Source organism: Falco rusticolus, chromosome 3 (assembly GCF_015220075.1).
Source record: "Falco rusticolus isolate bFalRus1 chromosome 3, bFalRus1.pri, whole genome shotgun sequence".
NCBI lineage: Eukaryota > Metazoa > Chordata > Aves > Falconiformes > Falconidae > Falco > Falco rusticolus.
This window is the reverse complement of record NC_051189.1, coordinates 96,440,502-96,462,739: the sequence shown is the minus strand read 5'-3', so window position 1 is coordinate 96,462,739 and position 22,238 is coordinate 96,440,502. Positions and strand designations below refer to the sequence as shown.

Here is a 22,238-nt window from a genome sequence, read left to right as displayed (position 1 = left end):
TGTCCCAGCTCCGGTAAGGATAAAAGCTGTGGCTCACTGTTTGGCCTTCTGTGCTGATGTGCTATAGGTATGATTTTCTCTGCCCTTCACATGAGAATGGCAATAGCTTCTCCCCGCTTTTACCTTTACAACATTCTGACCTCAAGTCAAGCTTCTGAGATTTTTTCAGCTGTAAAGTTTAGAAATTTTCATCTTAAAAATGGCAACAAAACAAGGAAAAAAAAAGTTAAAAGAGATTTTCCAGCAGTCCGGAATGACAGTCACAAAGGCATTAAGAAAAGTAACAAATAATAAAAATCTTGTCATAAACATCACCAGAGCTGGCCACGTGTATCCATATGTCTTAGTTGCACGTTATCAGGCTTGCATAGATTTCTGCAACTTGTTGAAGGCAAGAAAGTATGCTTTTATCATTTAACTATCTTTTAGCACCAATCAAATGCCACATGATATGTATGTACATGTCATTCTGAAGTTAAAATACCAGGAATATTACAGACTTAAGTTTCTTTCTCAGTGAGAACAAACCCAGTCCAGTTACTTAAGTTTTGTTAACATAAAGCCTGTTAGGTACACATTTTTTATAGGCATCCAAACACATGTTGTAGTTCATTCTTTTTTTTGCACATATTTTTTGCACAGATTTCATCTATACTACAGACAGACCTGAAAATAACTGAAGGCTGCCTATTCTGTGGAACTTAACAGTATTTTCCACCGCAGAGAGTGATGCTTCCAGGCACTAGGCTTTTTCTATCTCCATCTCGATGGGGGAAAAAAAAATTATTGTAAAGCCACATTGGTTAACCATTTTGAAAAATCTGGTTTTCACCAGCTAACCCAGGAGCAGGAGAGAAGCAGGGGTCCTCCCCCCGGCCCCCCAGGACCTTGTTGATGTGATGTCATCTGGGCTCTGGTTGTATTTATAGCCTAGAGCCACAGAGTCAGTGTGGAATCCAAACAGGAAAGCTAATCATTAGTGTATCAGAATGCACAGAGTAGAGAAAAGCAAATGAAGATGACAGCATATCTATAAATGCAAGAGAAAAGAGAGTAATTCTGTCATTCAGCTGTCTAGACTGTTTGCTTTATAATGTAAAGCTGTGAATGAGCCAGTGAGTTGCGATTATGGCATAGTAGCTTTGTAGACATTCAGAGACAGCGGTGTGGAGACTGAGGGGATTTACTGAGTTCCTGTCATGTTGGGATGTCATACATGGTGCCCTTAAAAAAAAAAAAAAAGAGGGAGGGGAAAATGCCCTGGAAAAATAAATTAGCTCAGCTCTTGCAGCTTACAAACTAATGAATAAGGAATTCAAACAAAAAGAAAGCTCCTATATGTATAATAATCCTTAGATCTTTTGTGCTCAGCAAAGAAAGAAATTTATATTGTACAAAAAGCAGTATTTTTGCCCCTCTATGAAAATGGTGAAGCCCTAGTATTCATTTAGCTCTTTAATTCCTGCTGTGAGTCACTAGCAAACATTTTCAAACAGTTAAGCTTGCGGAAGTTGCTTTTGCAGGGTTTTGCTTCTTGTTATTAATGTTGATATTTTTTCATTTGGAACCTGTTGCAGTGCACAGTCTTTATTATCTGTATATGTGAAAATAGTAGGAGCTGGGAAGGTAATTCCAGCTGGCATACCAAGCTAGCATCAACTGCAATAAATTACTTCACAGAGAGCATGTTCTGTTACTTTTTATGGTCATGTTCTATATTTATATGTGCAGTGGAAGAGATCACATGACAAAACCACCGGTTGATATTCCTGTTTGTGTATGTCCTAGCTAATGGCTGCTGGATGCAGGCTTATTCAGCAAGATGGGGCTCTTCAGTTCATCCACTTACTAGAAATTATTTTCTGATGCCAAATTTTAAACATTAAAGCAAAAAAATATCTATTATAAATTGTTTACTATATATGAGATAGTACAGAGAAGATGGAGAAGGGAAAATAAATAAGCATATTGCTACATTCTGTGAGAAATTGTTTAAAAAGGTGTTTTGAGACCATACGTTTGCATGTTGCTTGGGCAATTCAGAAGATATTTTTTAAGATAAACCTCCACAAAGCATTATGAAATAGTTTAGATCTGAATTTTCTATTCCCCATAGTCTAAGCCAAATACAATTCTGATTGAAACATTATTATTTTATTGTATAATAATCTTAAAATTTATTAGTGTTCCTGAGCAAGTTTATCTTTTTAACAATTTTTTAAAAATTTATAATCATGAATACTAACGTACGAGATCACTGCTCAAAGTCACTGCACTGAATTGTTTGTAAATGGCAACTTACATACTGTCTTGTATCTATTAGTTGTTTTATTTCACTTTAAGAGTTCAAACAATTTTAAGAGTTGCTTTGAGGTCATGAGTAATCCATGAGTTCTCATACTGGGAACTAGTTAATAAATTATTCTGTGAATCAATGTAAACATATCCAGGATGAGCATACTCGTGATAAGAAGTACGACAAACAGATTTAAATGACAGATGCAGTTCAGACTATAAACGATTACGTAGTTTCTCATTAAAAAAAAATGAGTTTGTACGACTGCCAGAGCTCATGGATTTCATTGCTAACATTGTGCAGACAAACATTCCAATTAAACACCTAGTTTAAACATCCAGATTCTGCACACAGGTGGGAGGAGAGGGGTGGAAGAAAGGGAGAACTAAAGGAGAGCTTTCCCTTTTCTTGCAAGAAAAGGGAGAAAAACCACTGAAACCCAAGAAACTGTATTTGAAGTTAGACTTAGACACATGAGACTGAATCCTGAGGTTTTTAGTTTTTTATACTCAAGCAAAAAATGTAGAATAGTTGTGGCAATTTCTTTGAATAAAGGACTTATTCTCAGAATTTTTATATAGAAATCAAAGATGAAGATTTACAGTTCTCTACTCTCTGTCAGTGTAGGATTGCTCATTTTTTTCTCCCTTCTATTTTTAAAGTACTTCAATAACAGGACTCCAGGGACTTCTTATTCTGCATCCTAGCAGGATTTGTTTTATAATTACTTTGACTTGCTTATATCATTCCATTTCTCACTACTTTTCCTCATACCTACTGGGATCATTCCTACTGTTTTCTAAAAATATGAAGAGCAGGATACTCCTCTCCTCGTTAACTTATTACTTACTTAAGCAAAAGAGTCTGAGCCAAGTTTTGCTGCTGTTCTACTTGGTTGTCTGTTGCAAACCTGCACCTCTGTATCTAGAAATAGCTTAAGGAAGAATTTGGTTCAGTCCTTTTAAGGTCCTCAGGTCCCAGACTTAGAGAAGGTGCCAAGAGAGACTCGGACAGAGCCTAAGCTCCAAGGGCACCCCCTTCCCCCCTCCTGTTCTCTGAAACCTTGCCAAACCGTTGATATATTTCTGTTATCAGCAAGCCTACAACTGCATGCGACATGTGGTCACAGCCGCAGTGATGGACCAACTGACAGTTTTCAGTCGCTAGCCTGCTGCCTTACAGTGTTTACAGGCTCATTTTTGGATATTGCTGCAAACTCCTACTCAGTTTCAGGTCCAGATAGCCCCCTGATACCTGTTATCTCATAATTTTTTCCCAAAGGCACTCGACTGCATTAAAGCAGCCTCAAGCTCATTATATTTTCTGATCATAGAATCATAGAATCATTCAGGTTGGAAAAGATCCAACCATAAATCTAACACTGCCAAGTCCACCACGAAACCATGCCCCTAAGTGCCACATCTACAAGTCTTTTAAATCACTCCAGGGATGGTGACTCAGCCACTTCCCTGGGCTGCCTGTTCCAGGTTTGACAACCCTTTTGGTGACGAAATTTTTCCTAATATCCAATCTAAACGTCCCCTGGAGCAACTTGAGGGCATTTCCTCTTGTCCTATTGCTTGTTACTTGCGAGAATAGATCGACAGCCACCTCGCTGCAGCCTCCTGTCAGGTAGTTGTAGAGAGCCATAAGGTCCCCCCTGAGCCCCCTCCTCTCCAGGCTCAACACCCCCCGGTAGCCGCTCCCCATCAGCCTGGTGCTCCAGCCCCTCATCAGCTTTGTTGCTCTTTTTCAGACACACTCCAGCACCTCAATGTCTTTCTCATAGTTAACTTCTGTAGGTATCCTGGCACTATTTCACCTTCCTCACTTTTGTTTACCAAACCTCCCAGGTCAATAGCCCCCGCAATAAAAAGATGGATACATTTGAGATTCAGCTCTGCCCCAGGGGCAGTGCACTCTGCCATAAGAATGCCCAGAGACACCTAGGGATGCAGGGAATACAGAAGGAATCAGTGCTACATCTCCCAGCCTGTAGAGAAGAGAAATAGAGCCAGAGATGCACATTACTGCATACCTCTAGACTGGCTCACATCAACAGCACCAGGCACTGACTCTCCAGCGGTTCATGTTCTGTGCAAGAACCAGGCTCCAGTAAGCAAAGGCTCCCTGCACTTGTTTACACCAGTACGTCTATACTTGGACTAAGAACAGCATCACCCCGTAAGGAAGACATTATCAAAGATGATACTCTAGCTCCTCATCTGACATACTTGCCAAGCAGCTCTGGGGATCCTACAGACTCTTATTGGAATTCTGCTGTGTCCCGAAACAATGTCCTGAAATCACCCTGCTGTTTTCAATCCCTGTAGCAATATTCATATTCAGACTGTACCATGTGAGATCCCACTGAGCTATGCTGATGTGACACTCCCTTTCCCATTAAGTATCACGTTCTTTATTTCTACTAAACACAAATTCAAACCAGTACACTTCTTTCTTTGTGCTGCACAATTGTTTCCCGGGATTTCGGGACTGTGCCTGATCTTCTAAAAGGGAAAGTACTGGGGATACAGCTGACTGAAAAGCAGGGCTTTTCAGTTCACGGGTTATTTCAATTTTTTCTAAGTTTACTGTGGTTTAAATCATACCACAACCAATGATTCTTGAGTTCTGAAAGTTATACAGACTTCAGGACTGCTTATTGAACCTCGTAGTCTTACAATTTGTCTCTGGGGACATCTCGGGTGAACTACTTGAATGTCCAAGGCTGGAAGCCTGCACCATCTAACATGCCTGTTCTGGGACACATCCCACATGAAACCTAATTGATTGGCCTTAGCAAAGACTTGTCAGATTGCAGATGTTGTGAACAAAACAATTGTGGCTCCAGAACATCTTCTGGCAGAACTTTGCTACCTGGAATGCCCTGGGCCCCACCGACATGGACTATGATCAACAGCAGCGAAGACTGAGTAGTAAATCAAAAGGCTGAAAACAGTTCATTAGTGTAATTGTTCTTGTTGATTAGGGGTGGGATGGTGGTGCCTGTGTGCCTACAGCAGGAGGACCCTTCCTTGTTGAATATACTGCCCACAGAGAGCTGTAGTGGACAGGAAAACAATATATAGAGGATTCAAGTCCATTTCAAAACCAGCCAGGGTCCTGGCCGAAAAGCACTGGGTGTGATTCCACACCGCTGTAACTGAAGCGTGCAGTTTGTATCAGGCCCTCGATTTCTCCCCTGGTTAGAAGGTATTGGTCTTTCATGTTCCCATCCATTTGCTCTCCCTCAGAGTTTACATTTCAAAATAAACCCACAAATGACTAAACTTGGAATTTGTCATGTGGGGTTATGGTTTAGTCTTCCCTGGTTTTTTCCCACAAAGCACAAAACTGCTACAGCTATTATTGGCTGTTAGATTGAAAATCTACGCGCTGTCTAAGAAGAATAAAAGCCAAATACCAATTAAGTCACTTTGGAAGCACACAAATGTGTCTAAGCTTCTGTGCTGATGAAGCTGACCAGACATTTCTGCAGATCTGTCTCTGTGTCATAGTCCTGCTGTTGCACAGCAGTGAGTTGAAGTGGCAAAACCTGTGCTATTGACTATTGACAAATGAAACACTTGTAGCACCACTATGTTGAAGATTTACAGTCTCAGAAAATGAGACCAGAAAAAAAAAATGTCTCTGTAGTTAGGTAGGGGGAGACCTTTGAACCCTGAAAATACACAATACTACAGGGATATGAATGTAGTGATCATAAAGATTTCACTGATGGTCTCTACTGCGAATGAGAAAATGCTTGCAGAGAAAGCATTGGATTAAGGTGCAATAGGTTATAGTGCAATTTGAAGAGCAAAACTGTGGTACCAAATGTGAAACACTTTCTACAAGGAGAAGTGGAGGCAGGCAATGCTAAAAGAACAGTTTGACAGCCACCAACAAAAGCTGGTAGTATTTCACTGCAGAAGTAATAATGAAAAGAAAAAAAAAAAGTAAGCATTTGAGGAATCCGGATGCAGCACTGGGAGCCTCAAAGTTACCAACTAGCTTAGACTCACCTCTGGAAAAAAAAATATATTTTCCATATACTTTAAGAAAGAGGTTATATCTCAGCCTAATATGAACACTGATTCCACTGAAACTGTTGATACACAGCTGCGACAAAAAATACAACCCTTTCCTAAGCCACATATATGCAAAAAAAGGACTAACTTAAATTTTAAAGTCTTCTTTACAGATTTTCTTTTACAAAATACAAAATACGGGAAATTAAAGTTTATCTAAAACTATTTTAGTTCTAGAATCATAGCCACTCATAGCAGAAATGCATCTCACTGGTGATCACTTAAGCTACCAGTATCTTATTCCTATAGGCAGAGGATGGGATTCTGCTCGCCAGCTTATCTGTCAGGGTAGGCATGTTGCATAAGCTGGCTTTCTAGGCTCTCTTTACAGTAAATGTCAGGACCTCTAGAGTGCATTCTTCACATTTATTAATGTCGTCTAATATATAGTCTTCTAACATCTAGTAATAGGTGGAACGAATTCTTCGGGGACATCTGTTTATTCATTTACAATAAAGGGAATCAAGTCTCAGCTGAAAGCAGATGCTCACTTTTTAAATTATTAGAACTGAGTGTGGCGGATGCTGTCCATGACATCTTTCATCCCTTGAAAGGATGAAATGTGGGATAGGGCTGTACTAGGCTGTTTGCAGAGATAATGCCTGTGTCTATGTTAATGTTTTAGTTCACAGTGGGACTATATTTTTCCTTCAAATCAGCCCCATCTACTATGCTGTAATTCACATTGTAGAGCAGTCTTAGGGTGTACAAAATGGGTATTTTTCCGATGAAGTTAAATGGAAGATACACTCCCAGACAGCATCTAAAGCACAATTTACAGCTAGTCCAAAACATCTTCCCCCCTCAAACGGCTATAGTACGAATGTCAGGTCCTCAGCACCAACTGTTTTGCTCTACAGAACCATTCCTATTAAGCTGCCCTACTTGCCAACACACACAAAGACAGCTGATACAAATCAACCCCGTGTTTCAAACTTGCCTGTGAAAAATACAATGTAAGTATGATGGAGATTTTGAACTGACAGAAGAAAATAACACAACTGTAGACCGTGGAATAAAGGTTGTAGTCACGCAGTTCTGGTTGCAGCTGAGTAAAATGAAGGGGCTGCTGATCCCAAATGCTCTCAGTCCTTTTTTACTGCTTCTACGCCAAAGGTTGCCACCCCCTAGTTAGCATAACTTGAAAGGTTATTTGTACCCTCACCATGGTTTTTTCATAATAGGTCAGGTTGATTTAAACATTGTAATAGTGAGGTCTGGATTGTGTTGCCACCCATCAACATAAAAATTCTTCACTAAACAATCTCACCCCTCAAAACCATTTAAGATTAGCTTAAAAATACATAATATCTTTTAAAACTGTATTTTTATTTACCTTCTGGGTTTTGCGCCTTTGTGATTCATGCTGGCAGGTTTCTAGACAGCAACAGTCCTGAGAAAATACATGTTTTCTCAAATTAAAGCTGAGATTTTCAAGTAATCACTGGCTCAAGCAGCCAAAGTTTAAGCAAGCCACTCAGTTTAGTGTTGACTTCACAGGCTAATCACAAAAATCACAAAAGCCAAAAGTTCGGCCATTTTCCTGAATTAAATCCATGTGTCTGGTTCTGTTAAACCTGTCAACTGGGGATCTTCTTGTGGGAGTATTACAAAAGCGTTAAGGAGAAGAAAGTCTGTTTGGTGTGGTCTGTTGGAATACTGGGATGCCAGGCCATTTTATGAGACTGGGCTGAGACTATTAAGTCTCTGAAGCCAAAGCCTAAGGCAGTTCTTGTTACATGCTGTAACTTTTTTTGGAGTGTTTTGGCTAATCACTGCAGTAGTCTTACTAGTCTTGATTTTCTAGTAAGAATTATAAGACATAGATCAAAGCTGGCTGTTTGTTTAGGTATTAATGCTTAAAAAGACCATCTGTCTTTAATAATTACTAAAAAAGGACAAAGGCAGACTGGGAATTACTTTTGATATTTCCAAGTTGTGCCACTGTTGCGTTTTTAAACGTTTTAGCAAAACTGATATTATAATAGGAATGGTGTTTATACAAAGACTCTTAAATTTTTGTTAAACAACTGTGCTGTCTTAAATGACAAGAAGTTTTATCTAGCACATGCCAAAGGCATGCTGAGGATTTTTCCAACAGCTCTGATTCATCTCCTTGAATTCATTTTTTCTTAGAGATATAGTATAGACAATAATTTTATTAACTATCAGCTGTTTAAATATTAATTGCAATAAAGAGATTATTCTTCTAGAACCCTCAGCACAACTGGTTCTAGATTGTAGAGCCAAACAAGACTGATTACTGCCAGAATTAATGAGCCTTTCTCTACCCACATACCATATACATGATACTTCATCTGCAATTTAATCACTAACTAAAATTTTAGAACTGACTGCAGGGAGCCAGAACTCAAATTGATTCCTTGCAAGCCGGTGTTCCTTTGTGTCCAACCCTTACACAGAAACTTGGATCACAAGAAGCTTGCACACACACACACATTTTGTTCAGCCAGCCAGCAGCCGTTGCAGAACAGGATGAGTGCACAGCAAAGGGAAGGGAGGCTGTACTGCTCTCCCAGTACATTTCACGTGGGACAGAGCTGAGCAAAGCCTCAAGCCCTTTGTGGCTCTGTCTGGTGTCACTACAGTGCCAAGTGAATGATTACTTTGAGCTACTTTCCTTAGCAGTACATATTTCACCTTTAAAACTCCCACAGGGCACTTTTTCTGTGAAATTACATAAATCCACTATGTTTTTATAAACAGTTGATTCAGTGTACAGGTTAAGTTCTGTGTTCTGAGGGATAGAAATTCTGTTTGTACCACTGACAAAAAACCCACAAAACTGGTTGGGAGTTTTTCTAGGAGGAGGGGGAGGAGGCGTGGTTCTTACGGTACCATCCAGGAAACTGTTTGGCCCTAATTTTGCCATCTTATCTGAAGCTATCAAAGCGTTGTACAAAATCAAACAGCTTCATTAGCATCATCTCATATATAGAAAGTTGAAGCACAGGAAGGTAACACAGCTCTCCTGAAACCTGACGATGATTTGGTGGGAGAGCTGTTTCAAAGAGAGCCCTTGTTTGTGGACTCCCACTTCTGTGCCCTATCCACAGAAACATGCTGCCTCCCAGTGCTGTCTAGATACACCAGGCATCTGTGGAGCTGTATTTTTAGCCCTGATATTCTCTTTGGCTGGAACTGGGCCATGAAGATTCACAGTAAGCTAAGAACTGTAAATATCCCTTAGACTTCATGGGAGGAAAACTGGCATAATATCAAAGCAGAACAAGCACTTTCTTAAATTTCAGTTTTGTTAACTACTGTCATACTTGAAAGATTTCCCTGCAAAATAAGAAAGAACCAACCAGCTGCAGCATGTTGTAAACAAGCAAAAATTAGAAAGAAGGATTCCTGCAGACTTTATCATGTTATGGCAACAAAATCAGTTTTTAAGAACTACAAATCATGGAGGTTTCAGGGCTTTTTCAGACTTAATGACTTATGTTGGTCATTAAGTCATCAGCAAAAAATCTTTTGATCTCCCACTAATACTGTAAATATTTGTTTTCTCCCGACCCACTTTGTTTTAGGGGAAGAAAAATATCCCCATGGATTTGAGATGCATAGGCCTTTTTCAACATTACACTACCACTAAAATATTAAGGCTCCATAGCTGGATCAAAATTCTTTTAAAAATGCAGAACCTCTTTTTATTATGTTTTTTTGGCATATCTTTTGATCTATGTTGATCCGCAGCAGACATGCTTATTTTAAGGTGACATAAAATTCAGTAAAGCTGAGGTCTTGTGAAAGGGTGAAAAGAAATATCTTACAGACGACAGAGACAAAGCAGGACATATGCGCACATCATCCTGTGTGTGTCATGACAGCATCAGTCCTCAAGAATACGAGGATTAGTTGTCTCCAGCAAGCACTTAGTTCCATTAAACAAGTACTCCTGAGAAAAGGTGAGAACAAGTGGAGTTCTGCTACATCCTGAGTGATTTCCAAGTGAAGTGCCTGGGAAAATCAGAATGGTGCACTCTCTTCAGTGGGACATCGTTATTGGATTCTGCAAGGCATACTTCTGCCATAAAGTATTGGACTCTTTTTGTAGAAGCATTTTACAGGATTTCAAGGTGCAGCAGTTGTTTTCTTGTAAACTAATGACTCCTTGTCCCTGATTGTGCTGTTTCTGAGTGGAAGAACTCTTCCCAGTAAGTCAGTGCTCTAAATTAGTTTTTCTGAGACACTCGGCCAGTGTGATTAGCATTCACTTTGCACAGGAAAGAGCTTGGACAGCTTCTACATTCATTCTGCTTTTCTCTTCACTCCAGACACTATTCCTTCCGCTCAGCAGTCATTCCCCTGGATACCATTCGTTTCTGATAAACACAGGAGAATTTCCCCAAACCATGGCTTGCAGGCAGTATGTGTTTCCCATGAAATCCTCCCACACTACTTGCAGCCAAAGGAAATTAAAACATTAAAACTTACCAATAGGGGAAACTAAAATTGATACTGCCTTCAGTGTATTACTTTCTCAGTCTTGTTGCCAGATGATAAGAGGCCATTAACCTAACAAGTAGTTTGTGTTTCTTATAGAAAGAACAACTTGGTTAATAACTTGAACTCTCAAAAGATTCCAGGGGTATCAAATGAAAAGTACAAGCATTCTGCTTACTCTGAGCTGTGGGATCTCTATGGGTCTTAACCTGGGCAGCATGTAAAAATGCTGCCAGTGCTGAGAACTATTTTTGCTGCAACACATTATTAATACTTAATGTCTGTGCATTTTGCTGCTGCAACCAGCGGAGGGTAATTAAATTGTTACTTTAATGTAGAGAATATGCTGACCTTTCTTTCTAACTATCAAATCGATGGGCAGGGAGGACAGTGTTAAACCACAGGGTGTTTTTGGACCACCCATTGTAACAGCAGTGTCATCTATCTTTCCTTTTTTTTTTCTTCCCCCCCCTTCCCCCAGAATGAGGTGGCAATGCTTCTCAAGCCAATATCAGAGAAAATTCAGGAAATCCAGAACTTCAGAGAAAGGAACAGAGGAAGTAAAATGTTCAACCACCTCTCAGCCGTCAGTGAAAGCATACCTGCTCTTGGGTGGATAGCAGTGGTGAGTGACACACAGGATGGCTGGGAGGGCTGTAAATGCGCTTCTGGATCGTGTGGCCCAGAATAGTTCCAAATCTTGCAGAACTCTGCAGTCTCATCTGCATAGTTCTTCAGTCTACTACACCCAAGAAGGTGTTTTGTGATATACCTAATACATCAGGGATGGTTTCTGACTAATATTTTACTTCCTTTCTCCTCCTGTTGTTTCCTGCTACCCTGGGTTGATGGTCCTAGTCTCCTAAACCAGGCCCTTATGTCAAGGAGATGAATGATGCTGCTACCTTTTATACTAACAGGGTATTAAAGGACTACAAGCACAGGTATGTTGCCAAGCCCCAGTGTCTACTAGCCAGAGAACAGAGCATTAACCATACCGAGAGGGTTCACAATGCCATCACAGAAAGCATTTTGTAAACTACAAAGCATTTGATAAAATCTGCTTGCAGTAGTATCCTCCTCGTCTTTGACCTGCAGCATGTTGCAGTGAGAATGGCAACAGCACTAACAGTGCTGGTTTTCAATCTCTGCAGATTACAGGATTATTTTTAATTTTCTGGCATTCCAGCATCATAAGCTTATATGCAAATGCATATTTACATATCAGTGTGTGGCTAGCTAGCTGCTACGCATCCTTGTCTCATTTGTGCACTCATACTGTCGCTGTTCTTGCTCTTCACTTGAAAATGTGCATTTAGGTGGTAGATGTATACAACTGAGCATCTAATTCTGTAGCTCCTAATTTGATTTTTTTCTGTACCACTACATTATTCTTAGAGAGCACAAGGAATTCACAAGAAAGGTCCGTGAATGAGATCTGTGACCTGCCAGAGGAAGAGAAAAAAATACAGGTCCATTCTATGCTCTCTTAAAAAAAAGTCATGTATAAATCCTGTTGATTTGGTACTTTTGGAGGCCAGATTGTGGTTCTTGATTTTTATATCCCAGGGAAGAACAGTATTTGCTATGAGTTTTTCCTCTTTAGTAAGGAAAACTTTATATATATAAAAGCTTTTTGTATATATTTCTATTTATTGTATATGTATATATACATAAATATACATTATATACTATATACAATATTTTGTATTATATATACTATGTATTATTCCTGAAGCCTTAGTTTACCTACTGAAAGTAGTACCTACTGGGGTAACTGAAGATTTTACAATATAGCTTTAGTACTTATTCTGGAGATGAAAATGTCTCATATACATAAAGGTATGAACAGGTTACATTCTTTTTCCTTTTTACACTGAATCAGATCACAATGTCTGCCAAAGTAGTGGAAGGCTCTCCCTTGACTTCAGTAGGTTTTGGATAAAACCTGTCGGCCCAGATCTTCAGCAGTATTAAGCATCCCAGATCCTTGTAGGCAGCCAGTCCATAGCCATCACTATTTGGAAATAAATCTCCATGACTAAGGACTCCATCTTACAAACAGTTTTTCTTTCTCTCTCTATGTATTTCTTGTTTTCACTTACTGTCCTGTTGGAAGACTAAGCCTTCCAAATAATGATTCCAGAGCCAACTTGTGACTTGTAATGTAAAAATTCTTGTTGTATAAATATTTTAGTCTGGTGACTATGATATGATCCAGTATTACCCTGGCTACATTTGAATTTGTAAGCTAGAATATCTTGCAGAACCCATAGTTATTTTGTCCTTGCCCATGGCAGGGGGTTGGAACTACATGATCTTCAAGGTCCTTTCCAACCCAAACCATTCTATGATTCTCTGATATTTAATTTTCTAAAATTTAGCACCCTGAACTTGAGTCTGGGGAGCTGCTGCACAGCTCCATATACCTTTAGTGCTTCTTCAGTTGACTTTGAGCCTGAACAGAATGATGACACACCCTTCCAGCAGGAAGGACTCTCTGCTGGAGGCATCCTTTGCCCTTGTTTGTTCTCTAGAAGGGTCTAAAGACACTGCAGTGTGTTAGGCCTCAGTATTTTCAGCACTGGGCTGGCTGGCTGCCTGCTAACTGATTTGTCTGTGGCTTTAAGGCAGACATTGGGTTTTACCTGCTTTAAGCAAGAGCAGCAATGCTTTCTGATTTTAAGTACCCTCACACATATAAATATTGTCTCTGTTTTTACAGCGATACACGCCATGTTGATTGGGTGAAGTCATATTTGAACATCTGGTCTGAACTTCAAGCTTATATCAAAGAGCATCATACCACAGGTCTCACCTGGAGTAAAACTGTAAGTACTGTTTCCTTCTTTGTGAAGAACCATAAAATATCAGTAACCCATCTGACTTTTAATGCAGGTCATTAGCTCAGGAAAAGTAAACATCTAGGCCAGGAACAGAAGTTATGGTCCATGGGCTTCCCAATCAAACCAATTAGAGATATGTCAGGCTATTGTGGTACAGGTTTGGGGAAAGAGGGAAGAATTATTTGGGATGATTACAGCCATAACACCCAGCCACAGATGGTGAGGGGAGGCAGACACAGTTCTCCAGGCCTGCTACAGTAGTAAGGCAGGAACAAAAACAAACCCCAGAAATGTGAGGGACATGTAAGACTAAAGAAAAACTGGGGGAACATGACATGGAAAGGAGAAGAATGGTGGAAAGAATCTGAACAAAGAGAGATTTAATAACAGGGAAAAGAAACACAAGGGATACATACCAATTTATTAATTCTTAGATAGCTATCTTTATAAAGCTGTTCTTTTATACACACAGAAATAATTTCTGAAACACATACATACAGAGAGAATAAATATAACTATGCCTATTTATGCTCCCTCTATTTATTTATATAAACATCTTCTGTATGTTACATCTGAGATGCGTAGAAAGATGACGGCCATGAGCATTGTTTTCTAAGAGAGGTATAAACATGAAGAATTAATTTTCTGTTGGGTACAAATGTAAGAGTTTATGTCCACTGTCCACATTGATTATTCTAGATTATTCTAATAATGTGGTCATGCTTATTATCAGGTTAGGAAAATTGCTGAAGTATATTAAAAATATAATCAGCTGGCTCTTTGCTATTATAATCTCCTAAACTTACCAGTGCACTTACAGACTTGCACATGGAGTCTTTCACACCAAGTTTAGAATTTCTTTTGTATAATCAAATAATTTTTAAAAAATGACTATTCAGAGGAGTGATGTAGGCCACCAGATAATTTAATTCCCAGACCAAACCACTGTAAGAACGCAGGAACATAGGGAAGTGAAGTAAAGCTTTTTGATGGAATGTATTTTAACATGGAATAAGGGCTGGAACATCTCTGCTATGAAGAAAGGCTGAGAGAGTTGAGGTTGTTCAGCTGGGACAAGAGAAGGCTCCAGGGAGACCTTAATGCAGCCTGATACAAAGGGGGTTTATATGAAAAACAGAGAAAGACTTTACCAGGGCCTGTAGTGACAGGACAAGGGACAACAGTTTTAAACTGAAAGATTTAGACTGAATATAACAAAGACATTTTTTATGGTGGGGGTGGTGAGACACCGGAACAGTTTGCCCAGGGCACTGGAAGTGTTCCAGGCCAGGCTGGAGGGGCTTCGAGCAACCTGATTTAGTGGAGGGTGTTCCTGCCCATGGCAGGGGGGTTGGACTAAGCGATCCTTAAAGGTTCCTTGCAACCAAAACCATTCTGTGATTCTATGGTACCTAGAAAAGTTACTTTATCTCCCCCTATATGGAGGTGATAACCATGTAAGAGAACATACGTTACTTGTGCTCAGCAACAGACTATGCAACTGTCTCTTCACACCCTCATTAGACACTGTACAAGGCCTTACAGTACTCAAGTATTCAAGTGCAAGTTCAAACCCAGGAGACACCATGATCTGTTTGTATTTCTTAGTTTGAAGCAAGGCAAAAGTGTGTAAGTATGATAAATTAGGAGACTGGAATTATCTGCTGCTTTGTAGGTTTCTGCAGTAAAAACTTAAAATGGCAAATATGATTCTCTTCCTTAATTTAGTACAAAATTTCACACTTGATACATCCTGCTCTATTATAATCAGTGAATGTGAGTAAAGCTGATGATTTTTAAATGATTATTAGATAAGGAAAAGAAATTGTAGTACCCTGTTAGGCGAATTAGCCTGAGAATCTGGGACAAATTTAGTTTTGTTAATACAGAGAAAGAATCATCTTCACCTGTAATGGAACTTTACAAGGATTGAAATAGTGTTGTAAGATAAAGATTTGTTACAGCCATTTGATCAAACAGAAGGAACTCCCAGTACCATGTTGAATACCGGTAATCTTATTCAGAAGTGTAGCTGTGGCAGATGATATTTGACTGGTCTTAAAACCAGCATCTCAGCTATCATGTCTATTTCCCTCTCTTCAGTTGTGCAAGACATTGCTGAATACAAATCTAGGTGTGACTTTTTTATTCATATTAAGCATAGTTTCCTGCCAACAGTGCTCATGCCATCATGAGTGATAGCCCATTACTGCATCTGAAGTATTGACTTCACTTGCTTTGGATATCACTCAGATCGGGAAGTTGTCTTAGAACTATGGCTCATTTAAATTGTCATTCATTTAATGTTTGTCAGAAAGATTAAATTACAAACCCATTTTTATGGATGTATAATTTTTTAAAGTTTTACTTCGTGTGACTAAAAGGAAATTAGAACCCAGTAAGTTAGCAGGTTGTTTAAATAGGTTGTTTAAACACTGTTAAATATTTCTATGAAGCTTGGTAACAAATACATTCAAGAAAGCAATGAGGTACTCAAGTGCTAATTTCATTTTTGTTATACATTTTAAAGTGAAAATGAAAATCACAGATTCATGCTGTGTGAAGTTAAGCAGCAAGGTCTGCAGAATCAGGGTCTAAACAGAAATATGATATATATAAAAGCTGTAGATATATTCCAGGCACAGTTGTTAATTGTTGGACACAGCAGCTTCCACTTACATGCATGAAAGGAAAAAAGGAAAAAGCAGTAGTTTGGCAAGGCGTTAAGAAAGTGGCACATTTATGAAAAGGAAACATTGATGCAGAAATGTTATTTTATTATAGAGGGAGAGTGAAAGAGAGAAAGTTTTTGGCCTGTGTAAGTACAAATTTAAAAGTACATTATACCCGTAATTTACCTTTCATATCTGCAGAAGTCAACAATGCAATGCTTAAAGCTTTGTATAAAAAGCTATTAAGTAACATATTTGAATATTTCTAAAGAGACTAAAGAGTCAGGGAGAACATTAAAAACAGCTTCTTTCAGAGCTGTATTCTCATAGCTTGAACTGCAACAAAACACCAGGAGCATCAGCCTAGATCAGACTATTCTTGGGTTTCCAAAAAGGAGGGGACAGGATTTTTAGGGGGCAGTCGGCCCCTTTACCTATGTGTGCTGTATACCGTGGTGTGCGCATTTCTGGCGGCAGTATCACAAGGGTGTGCCATTTCCAGCCCCCCCGTACCCTTCCATCAGGCTGCAGCCAGCCCTGGAGTGGATCACTAGTTCATACACTGAAGTGTTCCTGGCTCTGGCAATAAGCACACAGGCAGACACTTTAGAGGAAAGAGTAAGAAAGGTCTTAATAAATTACAAGACAGACACTAAAACAGGTGCAAAAGGTTGAAATAATGACTAAGCAGCAGGCTCTGACAATAAATAAGTTATCTCTGTCAGCCTTATAATAAACTTGTGATTAAAACAGCTGCTTACAGATGTTTTGCATCTAACAGTCCTTTCTCCTTATTCACTTTGGCCCTGGTTCTGCCAAGATGTGTGACAATATTTTACTCCTTGAGGGTATCCTCTTGAAATGCATGGGACTGTGAGGAGAAAGCCAAGAAATCAGCGGAGTGAAGGACCTTGAGACATTGTGTGTCTGAGCCTGTTTTGCTACCCATGTGGAGTGGTGGTACAGAACTAGACCATGCGTAAATCGCAGGCATTTCAAGACATGATGGATACAGTTAGAATATTTGTTGGTACCATGCTCACAGAAGAGGAATACATATTTCAAGTACATATGTTTGTGAGCAGGATTGTCCCAGAGAGTATAATGTTCCACTCTGAATTTTCACCGTGATCTGAAGTATTCATTTGCATTAATAGATTGTGCATATGTCAAAGAAAATATGCTTGTCAGTGGAAGTCAGATGGATCTACAGTATTTCCTTAAGTGTAATTTTGTAGTTCATTATTTTGATTGTAAAATGTGAGGCACCTTCTGCCACACATACGCTGTGGTGGGTAGCAGATCACTATACTCACTACATCTCAATTTAGCTATCTTGACAATGGGAACAAAAGCAATTACCAACCTAATGGAGATTTGGAAGTTTTAATTTGCCACCAGATATGACATTCTCAGATGTCAGTGAGTCTTATGCAAAAGCTGTTATTATAATGAAATGTTTTAAATGCCCAGTGTAGAATTTTACCCATGCAGCAACTGTCATTTTGGCTTGCTGCAACTTTCTGACTTTAACATGAAATCTACAGCTGTAACAGTAACCTGTGTTGTTTTTCAGTTCTTACTGATAAACACCAAGTGCCTTTTTTTCTATTTTTCCCCTAAAGAAGGGATTCTATTGAAGCATGGCTCTTTCTTCCCTCTACTTTTTTTTGGTGGTGCAAAGAAATGAACAGCTGTAATATAAGCTCACAAGAATGCCTAAGAAAGTTTGTTTGCTACAAGGGCTGCATGAGTAAGCTGGGGGAAGTGAAACTTCTGCTCCTGTTTCTGCAGGTGAACTTTGCAGCAAGAAAACAACCAGTAATCACAAGAGGTTGCTGTAGTTTCCTGTACATCAAATAAGTTTTAAGAAAGAAATCCTGCTCAAGGATAATTGTCGTGAATGTTTCTTTCAGTTGCAGGTGGAGCTGCAGTTAAGTTTTTGCAATTTGTATACAACAGTCATTTAGGGCACATTTTGCCAGCAGGATTGTTTACAAACTAGCAGTGAATTTCATTATAGTATTTAGTTTCTAATACGGAATTTTACTCAAGCAACAAATGTTCCCCCCCTCCTCTTTAGAACTCCAACCAAATTATTAGGAGGAAGTCTGCAGCTTTACAGGCAGTTGAGATTTATTTATATCATGTTCCCACTGAAGCCAATACAGTATCTTTGTCTTTTTTCCGAAAATATCACTTAAAAAATCATGTATAATTCATTAGATAGTACTCTACAAACACTCTTTAGAAGTTGAAATTCTCCACAGGCCCCACACCAAGAACTATTGCAATCCCTACATTAGCCTGATTGAGCGCAATTATCCTAGTCTCAGTACAGACTTTGGACACTTTGTTCTTGTCTAACGTAACACCTCCAGACATTTTCTTATAAAAGGGTCCTGCCTCTCTCCTGTACTAACAAAACATTTTCCTGTCATATATCATCTCTTTACATATTGAGGTGAACTAGCTGCAAAAGACCCAACTTTTGCAGGCAAAGCCTCCTATTATCCTTCCAGTATCTCTTCTATGCTGGGTTCAGTTCGATCTGCTTATCAAGCAGCCATCATCTGAGCTGCTGCAGGAAAGCTAAATGTCAAAACTGTAGTGCCAAATTCCAGCCACAGCCACAACTGCAGTCCCAGAGACCTCATTCAGACAAAAGTAAGGGGACATGGATATACTGGTATAAATGCCTCTGTCTTGGATAAGATGCAGACATTTTCAGAGTGCTCAATTTTTCTGTCATAGCATTTCCTCTCCTTTTCTGTCCCTTTCCATTCCTTTCTATTCCCTTCCCTTTCTCTATTTCCTTACACTTTTTTTTTGGTGAGAAATTTGCATCCTTCGGTCTCAAGTGTTTCTTTCTCACAAGAATAGGTAATGTTCAGGTTTTGGTACACTGGTGATTAAGAAACTGGCCATTCCGGCAACTCTACAATAGTTGCCTGTTTGGTGGAGTCTGCCTCAATTACTTCTACATCCCTTTGAAAGAAAGTAGTTTTACTCCTTTGTTCCAACAGAGGCTGACAATATTTACCTTTACTGGATATCAACCATGTCCTTTTAACATCAGTGACCAAACACTGTTTAGACATGTTAAGGGAGAACCTGGGAGAGGCTTGTTTGACAACAGCTGTCATGCAACCTGACCTGTAACATAATGCAACCTTGTTCCAGTGAAAAACGGAAAGGAAAAAGAAAATCGAAAGTATGTGAAATGGAGAGAAAAGGAAAAGGTACATCTATTGAAACTTTACTGCATTGCTAAAGGGGTTGGTCGTCTTTTTAACTGAATGTAAAAAATAAATAAAGTGAAAGATGGTTTAATGTTCCTGTTGGAACGCGTTACTTGTTGACAATTACATTAGCATACAGTTCTCAAATGATTTCGAAGACCTTGGCCGTGTAAAACATTTCTGGTGGGGTAACTGTGAAGATGTAAGCATCATTTTAAATCCTGAACAGGTGATAAATGGCAGAAGGGTATTAAAAGGGGCTTCAAACTTTGAAAACTCAATAGATAAATGATTCTGCTGAGACCTTGTAACAAGAAAAGAGCCTGGCCTGCTTTTTGTTGTTTTGTGTTTTAACTCACAAAGATTACAAGCCCTGTAAGTCAGCTGTTTCATCTAGTAAATTGTGGATCTCAGGGCAGCATAACCCCTTGCAGACAGGTGGCTTAAATATGGTAGGTAATAGAACTGTTGTGCTAAGCTACTTTTACACAAAAAACACCTTAACAAGAGCTCTGTGCCCCTGAGTCACAGCCCACCTGTTCCCAGAGGTTGATATGTGATATTTTGAGCTTCATGATTCTTATCTTTGTCTGTGCATATGTATGTAAAGAACAATACAGAATGCTGTAATCATTTTAGGTGTGAAACTAGGATTACTATAAAGGGGGAGGGGGAGAAAACAGGGATTGTTTTTTTTTTTGAGAAGAATGTAGTCCCCATTAGGATTCTTGTTTATCTGCTGCCATGAAGAGAAGGCTTTTCAATAAATTAAGAAAAGGATTTTATGCCTCTATCTAAGCCACCTGTTGCCTCAGCTGCAAATAGATACTTAGCTCTTAATAGGAATGACTGATAAAATAGGTACTATATATTATACACATGCATATGCAATTTATTTATATGCATTATATAGGTGTTTATAGTCTGTTTGTCCTGAGTAAAAATGACATCTACAAGAAATGTGTGTTCATTCAAATGCTCCACAGCAGGATCCCGTCACAAGAACTTTGTTCCCCCCAGCTTCTGTGCTGCACTGTGTCAGCCTGAAGCTGGATAAACACAGAGGAACGTTGCGCGTGTTTGTACAGGGCCTGGCACGTAAGCCCCTCGTATCCCCAGAGATACAAGCCTCGGAGTAGGGCTCCTTGCTGCTACAATAATACAAATATAGTAACAGTGATATGGAAGGCTAACCCAGGCAATTGTTCAGCAAGAATGGCTCAGGAAATAGTAACATCTGTGATAAGATATAAAAAGAAATTCTTGCTGCCTCTTCGTAGCTGGGTTTAAACCTAAAGACATGTCAAGCTGCATATGGCCACCAAAAATTACTGACAGTATGGCATCCAGACCACTTGCATTATGTATGAACAGCATTTTATTTCTCTAACAAGACTGGCTGTTGCCCTGTGCTCCAGGGGAAGCCTTTAGGAGCAATGTGTTGTAACAAGACCCAGCTTCGCAGAAGCAAAGGGCTCCACTCATCTCTACTTTCAAGGGAATTAAATGAGATTCAACATAGATGAATTTTAACCAGCCAGCTGCCTCAATATAAACAGTCATTTCTTTCTTCCAGTGAGCCAGCTAGGCAGCCAGCAAGGAGAAAGAGTACCTCCCTCTTCTGCCAGTCGCACAAGATAAAGGTAGAAATACAACACACTCTGAGGCTGTGCTGCAGTCCTGCAGCTCCTTGCACAGCAGTAATATGCATTCATCAGACTCAGCTCCGTGAGCAGCTTCAGACACTGTCACTGGAGGAAGCTACTGAGCCACAGTCAACGGGAGGCCCATGGACCTCTCTGCAGATGGCTCTGGGCTCTCCAGCAAGGAGCAAATCCTGACCTGTTCCTGTCAACCCATTCAGAAAATGGTTTAGTTGGAGGCTGAAGACAACTTTTTTCCCTGGGATGAAGTTTCTGGAATGTCCCATCCCCTACAGAGCTGTTACTCCAGGGCCCACATCTCCTGTTCTTGATAGAACCTTACTCAGAGAATTATATTTTTCCCCAATTCAGAAAGCTTCAGAAAGCACGTCAAGTTCACTATGACACAAAGCTAGCAGGTTAAAGTCCATGGCTTATTTTTGTGTTACATTTTCACAAAGTAAGGTTGAAGTTCTCTCTTCCCCTGGTAATTCTTAAAAGGGATGTATTTGCAAATGATGGAAAAATGACCACACCAACACGTTAACGGGAACAGCCAGCTATCAGCATAACTTGACATGATGTCTATAGACACCACAGCACTGAGAACAGCAGCTGTTACCAAGGCAAACAGCTGAAATAAAAGAGGAAGAAAGGCGGCTTGCAAGTAACTGCCTTTGCTAGTCCAAAATGGCTCTTAATACTTTGTGTAAAGATACACTGTTTCTAACATCTGCTTGAAGTTAATCTGAAGAGTTGTTTGCAAATAGCAAAGCTGGTAAGCACCTGCTGCTTTAGGATAGATGAACTTTTGTGGTCATATAACATGCTATTTTATTCCCAGCAGATCTCACAGACACCACCCTATACAGAACAGAAATGAATGGACTTTGTGAAGGGCAGTTTAGTTGAAATGGGATAGGACTGTACACAAGTACTGCCAGATACCAGAACAGTTTGAGTCTGGTTCAGAAA

General features: G+C 39.5%; 1 protein-coding gene across 1 annotated transcript in view; it reads left to right on the top strand.

Moving 5' to 3' along the window:
* CAP2 (cyclase associated actin cytoskeleton regulatory protein 2) overlaps positions 1 to 22,238 on the top strand; it is a 68,716-nt gene that overhangs the window by 33,747 nt on the left and 12,731 nt on the right. Inside the window, exons 6-8 of the mRNA XM_037381755.1 lie at positions 11,342 to 11,485; positions 11,719 to 11,804; positions 13,586 to 13,691. Of these exons, the coding sequence (XP_037237652.1) occupies positions 11,342 to 11,485; positions 11,719 to 11,804; positions 13,586 to 13,691 (336 nt within the window). The remainder of the gene's footprint in view (positions 1 to 11,341; positions 11,486 to 11,718; positions 11,805 to 13,585; positions 13,692 to 22,238) is intronic.